The sequence below is a fragment of the Rhamphochromis longiceps genome, linkage group LG11 (genome assembly GCF_057381845.1).
Source record: "Rhamphochromis longiceps isolate RC_006_pf linkage group LG11, R_longiceps_female_GT1.1, whole genome shotgun sequence".
NCBI lineage: Eukaryota > Metazoa > Chordata > Actinopteri > Cichliformes > Cichlidae > Rhamphochromis > Rhamphochromis longiceps.
The window spans coordinates 12,543,909-12,556,354 of record NC_140567.1 but is presented as its reverse complement, the minus strand read 5'-3'; the positions used below and the strand labels follow the sequence as shown (position 1 = coordinate 12,556,354).

Sequence of the window (12,446 nt, the reverse complement as noted above, 5' to 3'; positions counted from 1 at the left end):
GTAAACAAACACTTTGTTTCCCTCACAGGAGAGCACATCTGGATAGTGCTGGATGGGCCAGTTGACGCCATCTGGATTGAAAACCTAAATTCAGTTTTGGATGACAACAGAACTCTTACACTCGCAAATGGAGACCGAATACCAATGGCTCCCAACTGCAAGGTGGTATTTGAGCCGCATAACATCGACAATGCCTCTCCAGCCACCGTCTCACGCAATGGCATGGTGTTCATGAGCTCCTCTGTGCTCACCTGGATCCCCATACTAGAGGTGAAAAACCGGTTGTAATTATTTTTGTTTCATTTCGTAAAAGTTTGAAATCAAGGTATATTAAGGCAATATTTACTTGTGAATCATATAATTTAAAACCTGTGCACTGCATGTAGTTTTGACTAAATAGAGTCATGCTGTTGCTGCTTCTAGGGCTGGTTGAAGAAACGGTCCCCACATGAGGCAGAGATACTGAGAAAGCTCTTCTCTTCGTCTTTCTCCGAGCTCTACCGCTTCTGCGTGCAGTCACTAGAGTTCAAAATGGACATGCTAGAGGCCTTTGTAATCATGCAATGCATAAACATGCTACAGGGACTCATACCACCTAAGGTGAGGTATTCCCATCCACTGGACATGCACACGAACAGCAGCTAATGAATATTTCATTGATAAGTGACTCTTGAAGTAGAAGTGGAAATTTATAGTGAGACCAACTTGTATTTATGTTTTCAAAACCTTTTTAAGCACATTTATACCCATTATACAGACTGGGACTCATAGTTTTGTCCATATATTTTGTATGTTCAGTTTCATAGACTTGGCCTAACTTATGAAGTGCTCATCTCCTTTTTGGGTTCTTTTAATGATCCCTGAATTTCCTCATCTTAAAATGGATATCAATTTACAGGAGCAGTGTGGCGATTTATCCAGAGAGTTCTTGGAGCGGCTTTATGTCTTTGCACTAATGTGGAGCGCTGGGGCCGTACTTGAACTGGATGATCGGAGGAAGATGGAAATCTGGCTTAGAGGAAACAAGAGTATTCATCTAAACTTGCCAGACATTCCTCCTGACAGTGAGGACACCATGTTTGACTACTATGTCACAGCAGATGGTAAGCATGGCTTCATTAACTTTCAGTCAGATGGCGTTTAGTTACTGGGTAGGCAGAGACATTATGTCTCATGTTGTACTTATGGAAAGTACATATGTGTATATAAAATTATTTTTAGTGATAAACTAAATTAATATCCTTGGATTAATATTATTTTGAATTTTTTTTTTTTTCATATTTTGTGTTGATCTCTACAACAAGCTTTATCTTATTAAAATTAAATTAAATATTTTTCCAGGTCATTGGGTCCATTGGAACACCAGAGTGGAGGAATACATTTATCCATCTGAATTCACACCAGAGTACAGCTCAATTTTGGTCCCCAATGTGGACAACGTTAGAACAGACTTCCTAACCCAGACTATTGCAAAGCAAGGCAAGGTATGGTTACCAGTTAGAGTAATTTCCATCATCAGCAAACACTAGTGACCCGCTTCCAGTGACAGCCTACACGCGCATGCTTTAACGCGTAGTGTTAAACTGCCTTCTCCATGTTTGATAGACAATGTGATGATGTTCCACATACTTTTCTTTTCCCATCATTCTGGCACAAGCAATCTTAGTTTTAGTTTTTGGATAATTGTGCAAGGCTCTTTTTAGCTGTTTTCTGTTTTCAAAGTCTAATCTGACCTTCCTGTTCTTGAGTGTTTTGTGTCTTTTCTAAATCCTCTATAGTATTTATTTATTGTCATTGTCAAGAACAATGAAATTGCGTTTGGGGCTTCCATACAACCCAAAAAAAAGAAGAAAATAATAAATACCCCTTAAAACCCAAGTGTACATATTTAACCCAGTGTGACTCCAATGCAATAAGACAATCCTTAGCAATAATGTTCGTAGAAATTCAGACAAAGACCTGAGAAACATGACAAAATACAACAATGCAACCCATTCAATATTATTGTACTGTGAGATATGATATCAGATATGATAGTTATCTGTTTAAGAAAGAGGGGGGGGGGGGGGGGCAGGAGGGGGAAGAGAATAAAGATATGATGCACCAATGCAGACCAGTTCATTGCTATTAAGAAGTTGGATATGGTTATTGTCCGTGAGAGGGGGGCAGAGAGTTCAGGAGCCTCACAGCCTGTGGATACAGGCTGTTGGCCAGTCTGGATGTTCTGGCCTGTATAGACCTGTACCTTCTCCCTGAGGGCAGCAGATGGAAAAGGTGGCGCGCAGGGTGATGTTGGTCCCGCAGGATACTGTGCACCCTCCTCAGACAGCGAGTGGGGAAGATATTACTGATCTCTGGCAGACTTGTTCCAATAATTCTGCCAGCTTCTTTCACCACCCGCTGGAGTGCTTGCTGATCGGCCTTGGTGCAGCTGGGGAACCACACTAGAAATCCATACGTCAGAACGCTGCTGATGGCACAGTTGTAGAAGTTCAACATCAGAGATCTGGGAATGTGTGCGCTCCGCAGTCTCCTCAGGTAGTAGAGGCGCTGTTGGGCCTTCCGTACAACTGAGGTGATATGGTTGCCCCAGGACAGGTCCTCGGTCACAGTTACCCCCAAGAATTTAAAACTGCTCACCCTCTCCACCGCCTCACTGCCAATGAAGAGAGGCAGATGGTTGTTATGATCCCTCTTCCGGAAATCTACAATGATCTCCTTGGTCTTTTTGGTGTTTAAGACCAAGTTATTGTCGTGGCACCATGACTCTAGTTGTTGCACCTCTGTCCTATAGTTTGTCTCATCATTGTTGGATATAAGTCCGAGCACTGTAGTGTCATCTGCAAACTTAACAATGAGATTGGACGCGCAGGAGGAAATACAGTCATGGGTGAAGAGAGTGTATAGCAGAGGGCTCAGAACACACCCCTGAGGGGCACCGGTGTTGACCACAAGGGTGGAAGAGGTGTTCTTACCCACTCTGACACTCTGTCTACGGTTAGTGAGGAAGTCCACAATCCAGTTGCACAGAGAGGAGTTAAGTCCCAGTTGGTGGAGTTTGGGACAGAGTTTGTATGGCCGGATGGTATTAAAAGCCGAGCTGTAGTCTACAAAGAGGAGCCGTGCATAGGTGTTCCTGTGTTCCAAGTGCTTCAGTAATGTGTGCAGCACTGTGGCGATCGCATCCTCGGTTGACCGGTTCTCCCTGTATGCAAACTGGTGCGAGTCCAGGGATGGTGGAAAAGCAGCTCTGATGTGTTATATTTACATTTATGAAGGTCTCATCTGTTTTTAGACTTTGACAATGAGTCATGTACTTTCTCCAGAGAGACAACCTGAAGTAAACTTTGGATAAACATTTAAATGTAACTACAAAACCAGCATCATGTGTTTATGCTCAGCAGACGCAGAGGATATGCTCTTACTTTCCCTTTGATCTTTCCTCATAGAATATGCCGTAGACGTGCCTCTCTTGCATTGGAGGACACAGTTAACTGTTCGCGGTCTTGTTCTACTGTCGTCCTTCTCATGTTATCCTATAACGTGGAAGTTAGTTGGGATAATTTGGACTGATGGCAAATCTAAATATGTTTGTTATAGGCTGTTTTGCTAATTGGAGAGCAAGGAACAGCCAAGACTGTTATCATCAAGAGCTACATGTCAAAGTATGACCCTGAGACCCACATAGGCAAGAGTCTCAACTTCTCTTCTGCTACTACACCACTAATGTTCCAGGTAAAGCAGCAGGTCACCTGCCTACGTTTCTCTTAATTTAGAAGAAACAGAAGTGTGTCACTCTGTGAATTTTTAACTTAAAAGGAGCGTTCAGTTAAAGAGGGGAGAACACCACAGGCAGGTAAACAAGAATAAAGAGCAAACTTTAAAAATGAAAGCTGATGCAACAGAACGTAACACCAAGAGATCAAACACAGGAATTAGCTGAAGGCTTATACAAATAGTAGTAAAACCAAAAACAAAAGATATGAAGGATGGATGCAAAGTACAGTGAAACCAAAATAGACACAAACTAGGAAAGAGGGCGGAATACAGCTGAGTAACAAGGCATATTATAGGCTCCTTACTGCGCACACTCAGGGACCGATCGAGTGATGAGATACAGCTGAAGTAGTAAGAGTAGACAGCAGTCACACAGCCAAAGACAGGAAGAAAGTAATCGTTTCAATGCAAGGCAGGGGGCAGTTGTATAAGGCATTGCCAACCTGGCAATGCCTTATGCACAGAGCAGGTCTATAATGAAAACCAACACCATGACTGTGTTCATTTGCCATTAAAGAATATGAACATGTGTGATATTGATGATCTGTGATGAATTACATTTCAGTTGAAATTAAAAGATCTCTTTCTTTATCTCGCTGTACTTTTTCTTGCCTCATCCCTCCCTTTTTTCCTTTTTTTTAGAGGTCAGTTGAGAGCTATGTTGATAAGAGGATGGGGACCACTTATGGACCGCCTGCTGGGAAGAAAATGTCAATTTTTATAGATGACATCAACATGCCTGTCATCAATGAGTGGGGAGACCAGGTCATTATAACATTTCTACTGGTGTTTTTTCATTCATAATACTGGTTAATGATAAATAAATGAAAAACAAAACTTTTCTTGATTTAAGCTTCTTGCTTTCAATCACAGGTGACTAATGAGATTGTCAGGCAGCTGATGGAACAGAATGGTTTCTTCAATCTGGAAAAACCTGGAGAGTTCACAAATATTGTGGATGTTCAGTTCCTGGCAGCAATGATTCATCCTGGAGGGGGCCGTAATGACATACCACAGAGACTGAAAAGGCAGTTCTCAATCTTTAACTGCACGCTGCCCTCCAATGCTTCGATAGACAAGATATTTGGTGGGTAAAACACTGCAAGAAGTCATTTTTCTGCAGTCATTTATATTTTGGGGATTACTTCGCATTACATGTTCATACATGACAAGGTCTAAGGCATAATGTATAATGTATGTCCTGAGAGACATACATTATTTTATTTGTTCTTATTTTACCATTTCCAGACAGTTGTGTAGGTGTTGTGTGCTTGTAATATAGTTGCCAATCATATATATATCACAGCAAGTTAGAGGGATGAACTAAGTACTAATAAATGCCACCATACAGTGATTTCACGAAACACACTGTATCCTTTACTTTGGAAAAAAATATATAACTTTTCTAAACATCGACTTTATGACACAGGCGTGATCGGTGAGGGCCACTTTTACACAGGACGTGGTTTTAGCGAGGAGGTCCAGAGCACTGTACCTCGTTTGGTTTCCCTCACGCGTCGTCTCTGGCAGCTGACTAAGGTCAAGATGCTTCCGACTCCTGCAAAGTTCCACTACATCTTTAACCTGAGGGATCTCTCCAGGATCTGGCAAGGCATGCTCAGCACCAATGCTGAAGTTGTCACCTCTGTCCAGGTGAGATGTATTTTGCATGCTTAATTACCTCATTTCTAACATGACAAGTAGTTAAGAAAAACTTGAGAACATGTTGAGATTTCCACTGGAGAAACATTTTTTTTGGTCACACATGCAGGATTTTTCCAAGGACAAATATGCATGACTGAGTAAGTGACAAACAGGGGAAGTGGCAGCAGTATGAAACTGAGTGGCAAGAGCTGTCACAGGAGGCTTGCTGAGGTCAAAAATAACTAGGTTAAAAATATCGGCTGACAGTCTGACTTCACATTAAAAATCCTAAGTCAAATAATACACTAGTAATACAGTTTTGCAGTAACTAAGCTACCCCAGTGCTTTTACCTATTACCAGTCATTACTTTGTTATTACTTATTATTATTACTTTATTCCATGTAGCTAATTACCTTCTGTCTAACAGAAAAATAACGTAACATATATTTTCCAGACGTTGATGGCACTTTGGAAACATGAGTGCAAGCGTGTGATAGCGGATCGATTCACGATGCCTGATGATGTGGAGTGGTTTGACCAGGCTCTGGCAAAGCTGGTGGAAGAACATCTTGGTGAAGAGCACAAGAATATGGTGGACTATGTAGCAGAAAGATATTTTGTTGACTTCTTGCGAGATGCCCCTGAGGCCACAGGTACTACTGAGTCTGACTATATTGAAATATATATATATTTAAGAGATTTTCTCAGTTTTGTGACCTGCTTTCATTTTTTTCCTCACAGGGGAAGAACCAGAAGACTCAGACTTTGATTTGCCCAAAGTGTACGAGCCTATTGAATCATTTGAGGCTTTAAAGGACCGTCTGAACATGTTCCTAAGCCATTACAATGAAAGTATTAGGGGTACTGGCATGGATATGGTCTTCTTTCAGGATGCTATGATACATTTGGTCAAGGTACTCTAAAGAGTTTTTTGTCGTGTTTGTGCCAACCAAAATAATCTACACTTCCTAACGTTTTCATCAGTCAGGGTTTTTACATTTCAAAGTCCTCCATTAATGTTTTCACACCACCTTAAAGCCCAAGGAATATCCTAACAGTTTTACTTCAAGGAGTATAAATTGTGGAGCGTTCACAAACAGTTGCTCACTCCCAGACATTTGCACTCAGACACAGATTCCTACTTTATCTTTTTAATGTATTCCTACTTTGCTTGCTATTTTCTTTTGTTGCCTACAACTTACTGCAAATCTAAACATGCTTATTTGACTCTAGCTCTGTGTGTATTTGTAGGTGTCGAGGATAATCCGAACACCGGGAGGTAATGCCCTGCTGGTGGGGGTTGGGGGTTCTGGCAAACAGAGCCTGACCAGATTGGCCTCGTTCATAGCTGGATACAAGATCTTCCAGATCACGCTCACACGGTAGTGTGCTGGCAAAAATTAATATTAATATTATTAATGATGTAGGTAGGGTGGTGTAAGTTGTAAACCTCCTAAGGATTGGATTGTGGAGTGGTAGTAACACCTTTCATTGTCAGATTTCCTTTTCTGAGTAATTCCTTCACAAAACATGTCAAACTAAAGTTGTTTTATAATCGTTAGATTTAGTTATAATCTAATCATTAATCATATAATCATCTATAATCAAACCATTAAACTCAGAACCTTTGTCACTGATGAGAAACATTCTGCATTATCAGCTCTCAGGCCCAGCAGCTAGTATATTCTCATTAGAGGTACAGATATCATACTAATTATATGATATCTCAGAAGCTCTGGCTTCACTAACATACTAACTCACCATCACTAACTCGTGCTTCCAAACCTGTCAAGTAGTTTCCTCCTTCAGTCCCTACATTCATTTATTGTCACACTTTCCACCGGTTTGTTCGCCAAACAGATTTTAATGTTTCCTATTAATATTAATGAACCACATGTTTGTCCTCTTAGCTTCACAGCTATCCCTGGTGAAAACGGATACCTCTATTGTGTGTCCCCTTCCTTCTTTTTCATCTGCTCTCTCTGATACACACATAAAACTGATTTTCAGATGCACATCCAGTACAGATAGTTCTCTTATTTCATGCAAACCCAATTTACTCTCTTTCTCTCCCTCTGTCTGTACAGTAACTTAGACTTTCTTGTTGCTTTAATGTACACAATTTCTTTTAAACTTTGTTATCCTAACACTATTATTCCTACTAGAGATTTTTTAAAAGCATTTATTTTGGTATATATGCTGCAGTGGATTCTTAGAAGCACACTAGACTGCATATAAAGAAGCATTTCTATCATCACAGCAGCCCTGAGTGGCTAGTAGTCATGCTGTCTGTGTCCGGGCTCTTTATCCTTATGGCTGACACAATGTTACTTTTCACTTAAGCAGCTTTTCTCCCTTGAGTGGAGAGGTTACTCTTTACCTGTATCTTGCTTAACTAGCTTCATTGTTCTCAAACTGCCATTATTTTGTCCTCAAATATTATTTCTTCTTTTACAAACTGGTCAACTCATCACTTTTGCTGGGTTGAGTTGGGAACAGGTGTGTTTATTTTTAATAACCAGCAATGCGTATCTAGTCTGGCAGTCACAGCGTAACTCCCAGCCACTTAGGGCTGTTGTTATAATTTCTTATTAACTACAGGATGGAGTATCTCATCTCACTGATAATCATTAAAGAACCAGATGAAAGTAATCTGTGGTTTCTCTCTCATGTTGTTTATGCAGTTAATATCTCCAATTTGCAGCTTCTTCCATTTTCCCTCTAACTTATTTTTCATCTGCCTCTTTATAATTCAATAAATTTGACATTCACACACTAAAGCAGGTGAACTTTCAAGCTAAGATGTGCTTCACTTTCATCGTCCAAGCCTCAAACTGGGGCGCCGACACTTTTTTTTTTAAACCGCTCTCACCAATAAATGTAGTTTGAGCTTCAATCTCATGAGAAATTTCATGCAAATTGGCACATAAATAGATGAATTAAAGTTTTTGTGCGATCTAGTTTTCTGCTGCTGCACTTTTTGATTGCATTTAACTACGTATGGATGATTTTTAGAAGCTGTAAAATTAGTTATTAGTGAAGAAAGGGTGTGCATATTTATTTTATGCTTTTCTTTTCCAGCTCATACAATACATCCAACCTGATGGATGACCTGAAGAGTTTGTACAGAACAGCTGGCCAGCATGGAAAAGGCATCAGCTTCATCTTTACTGACAACGAAATAAAAGACGAGTCCTTCTTGGAGTACATGAATAATGTGCTGTCATCTGGAGAGGTCAGCAGCACACACAAGGAGAAAAGATTCCAAATAATCCGTATTCATAGTAATGTAATCCTCTACTTAATGTGGGTCACAGTTAAGGCTGTGAGACCAGAACAACAAGAGAATATGCAGTGTGCAGTGTTTGAAAGTTGTATAGTTTTAAATTAAATAATCAATGAGAGGTTAAGGTATCTTTAAAAAGGCATCTGGTTGTTTCTACTTCTTTTATATCATTAATAGACAGTAGTGATCCAGTGCTGTGCATGTGCATGGACTGCATTGGCTCTGTTGTTGTTTTTCAGGTGATATTACAGTATATCCTATGGTTTGTAATCAGGAGTTATAGCTTGGGGAAACAGTTACTTAGATATAAGTTGCATTCTAACTTGTTTTGAGCCACTAGTAGAGTCTTATTTGATAAGCTGCCATGTGATGTTGCTACCATGATATCCATTTCTCTTTGTGGATTTAGCTAAGTGAAGTCAACAAGATATAAGCACATGTTTCACAAGCTATATGGCCGATTTCTAACCCCAAGATATTTTAAAGGTAGTATAAAAGATGGAATTTGGGGAGATGAATCTAATCTTCATCATCTTCTTAAATAGAAATTCATGTATGCTACACTTGACGCAGCCTAATATTGACCATGAACACTACAGCTTGCTCCGTACCAGTCCAACTTAGTGTGTCACTATTAACTTCAACACAGTGTTTGAAAGTAACTGGCATAGCCTGCACTAAACTGTACCAAACTGCCTAGTGCAGTATTTATATGGAACTTTTGAATAATATAAAGGAGAATACTTCAGTTTGTTTTGCACGATGTTTCACCAAAAACACAAGTCAGCAACTCATCATGTCTGATTTAAAAACTCTAAAATGAATTTTGGGGCAAAATGCGCAGACATAGTTTGTGTGTTTTCTGATATTTGTTGAATTATGTGAAAAGTTACTCGAAATTACCCACCTTTATTTAAAAAAAAAAAAAAGACAAAACAAAACGAGTTACTCTATTTATTCAAACTCCTGTTCTGTAGCACAACAGGCTAAAGTACAGCCTCTAGCTAGCGCTAGTAACTTTAATAATATCAGCACCATAAAGCCATCACAGGGTCAAGAATGAAATATGGAATGTGCTGAGAGCTTAAGCAGAAAATGTAATTATTCTTATTATGTACTGAGCCGTATCATGCCGTCACTGGAAGCGACACCAATGCGCATTCTGTTAAATTTTATTGCTCATTAGCTGAAGGTGCTGAAATGGCCTTTTAGATTATTCTGGGCCACTTCAGTCTCTGTTCATAAGGCATTCAAAATGTTATCCATACCTTTTATTTCCTGTCTTTATTATACAGGTTTACCATAGTTATATATTCTCTAAAATGTTTTTTTCCAAAGCTACTCTTGCTTTTCTAGATGGGTTTGGACAAAGACTGACTGACTTTTCATTGACTTTTCTGCTAAATGGCTAAAATTCCTCAACACTTAATGCAAGTTTTGTGTTCATCCCCTAAAATTATATCATAAAGTCTGAAATGTAAGCCTGCCATAAAACTTTAACTGTTTATAAAACTGTTTACAGAGCTCAGTTAGTGTTGGTGTTGAAAAATATATGGTTCCAAGTTTAAGTAAGAGGAAGGAGTCTCATTGTCTGATAGTCCATCTGAATGACTCATACTGATATTTTATATTAGATAATGTTACTGTAATTGGTCTGTAAGGCACTACAGTACAGAAAGCTACTTGGTGCTTCCTTAAGCAAGTTTTCAATCCATTGGTGTCTTTGTTCTGCAGCTTTTCTTTGCATGCTTTACAAACTTAATGTTTTATATTGCATGCATTTTATATTTATATTTTTGTAATTTGCCTTTGAATTGCTTTATAGTTACTGGAGAGGTGGACTTAGAGGTGGTGTTTATTAGAAAACTGTACAATTTATGAATTCTTTGGCACAACTATAATTGTCTGATTCACATATTATCTTTTTATGAAAGCACTGGCACCAGCTATTTAACAGTCACACATAGTTTTGGAAAACCTACAAACTGTTGTACTCGCTCAGATAGCTGTGTATATTCACTTCAAGTCAGCTTAATTTAGTTTTGTTTAAAAATCATCAGTTTACAACACAAGTCTACTCAAAGTGCTTCAAATTGTGAGGTCAAACCCTTAAAATATTAAAGAGAATCCCAATAGTCCTCAACAAGCAATTACTTGGTGACATTTGGGAGAAAGTACTCTATTTTAACATGAAAAACCTTTGAGGCCTGTGTGAGAAGATAAGGAAAAGAGCAGGATAAAGAAGCATGTTAGAAGACAACATTTTGTTTTAGCACTGCATTCCGCTTTGAGTGCAGTAAACATTTCATGAATGCAATCTTAAGAGAGCACGAGTCGTATCAGTTCAGTGCAATTTTAAAAGTGTATTTTCCTCACCATTATGACCGAGTTGCAGTTATTTTCTCTTTGATATTTGTAATGAAATGAAACTATAATGGACAATCACATACAAGTACACCTCTGTGTACTACAGCATTCTTCATTACATCTGCTGAAAGACTCTTTCTCCACTCCCAGAATTTTGTTTTCATCTTTGTCCTGCCCTTTGATTTTTTCCCCGCTAGTTCTTATGCACATTTCTTACTGTCTTCTCTCTACTCGATGGTTATATTTTCTCTTCCCTTTCCTCATCTTTTCTCCTCCTCTCCATGTTTGTTTACACAGTTGGGAGGGGTTGTATGAATTTTTGCCACCACGGGATATTTAGACAACTTTCAAAGCCCTTATTTTGAACTCCGTATATTTACATTTTGTTATTCGGGAAGTCACTTAATAAAAGAGGTCAGAAGTCAGATCAATTCATGTGACAAGTATTAAGCTTCCAGTGAGGTTTACCAGCACTCACCAAGCTGAAGCTCTTACACTGTTCGAAGTCAGTGGATATCATTGGATTTGACATTTAACACTATGGGAACACCATGATAAGAGCCATGCAGGCGCTTTTTCCCTGTTAGTTTCCCACTTGTTTTCCCTTCTTTCAATTATTTATTTTCCCATCTTTTTGTCTTCTTTTCTTTACATTTTCAACCGGCACTTCCTCTTTTCTAATCTCGTGTATGTAAACGTGTCTGCATGTTCTATTTCGCTGTCTGCCTGATAATAGTATTATTGTTTCCTTTCCTCCTCATCTTTGGCCTTTCCCCCCTGCTCCCATGTCACCTTTTCTTCTGCCTCCATGGCTTGATAACAGTTTAAGCAGCAGCTGCATTACCAGGTGGGGTAAATTTAAGTGGTGACCTGGGTAGAACGATATTGTTGTTGTTTTTTTATTGTTTGTGTGTAGGTGAGAGGTTTGTAGGTTATGTTTGTGTTTGGTTGTAGGAGGGAGTTTGTGTTGCAGTAGTATTAGGATGTTTGTGTGTGAGAGAAAGTGACAGAGATGAGAAACAAAAAGGAAAAGCAAGCTGTTATCGTGATATTGTTTTTTTGTGTGAGAGTAACAGATGGTTAGGGACACTTACCACAACACCACATAGTCCCCCATGACACTGTTTCACTTTCTTAAATCTGAGTTACATGTTCTCTCTAATGGAAACTGGGGATTTGGAGAAATGACTCAGCTTAAAACATTTAAACAGTGAATCTCGTACCTTCATCCACTTGGTTAAACTTATACCCACCCAGCAAGCTGTTTTAAAACTCACCATTTCAAGATTTTTTGCCAGCAGTCACATACATTTAGTTCATCAGCCAACCAATATACACTTCTACTGAAATTGCTAAGGAAAGAGGTTGAGG

The 12,446-nt window shown here is 39.2% G+C and overlaps 1 protein-coding gene across 2 annotated transcripts in view; it reads left to right on the top strand.

The window, feature by feature from the left end:
- dnah5 (dynein, axonemal, heavy chain 5) overlaps window positions 1–12,446 on the top strand; it is a 131,979-nt gene that overhangs the window by 36,993 nt on the left and 82,540 nt on the right. For both annotated transcript variants that reach the window (XM_085422332.1, XM_085422331.1), the window contains 12 exons: window positions 29–270; window positions 424–600; window positions 899–1,103; window positions 1,342–1,484; window positions 3,601–3,735; window positions 4,420–4,542; window positions 4,651–4,864; window positions 5,207–5,430; window positions 5,877–6,075; window positions 6,164–6,336; window positions 6,674–6,804; window positions 8,504–8,657. In XM_085422332.1, coding sequence (XP_085278458.1) covers window positions 29–270; window positions 424–600; window positions 899–1,103; window positions 1,342–1,484; window positions 3,601–3,735; window positions 4,420–4,542; window positions 4,651–4,864; window positions 5,207–5,430; window positions 5,877–6,075; window positions 6,164–6,336; window positions 6,674–6,804; window positions 8,504–8,657 — 2,120 coding nt within the window. The remainder of the gene's footprint in view (window positions 1–28; window positions 271–423; window positions 601–898; window positions 1,104–1,341; window positions 1,485–3,600; window positions 3,736–4,419; window positions 4,543–4,650; window positions 4,865–5,206; window positions 5,431–5,876; window positions 6,076–6,163; window positions 6,337–6,673; window positions 6,805–8,503; window positions 8,658–12,446) is intronic.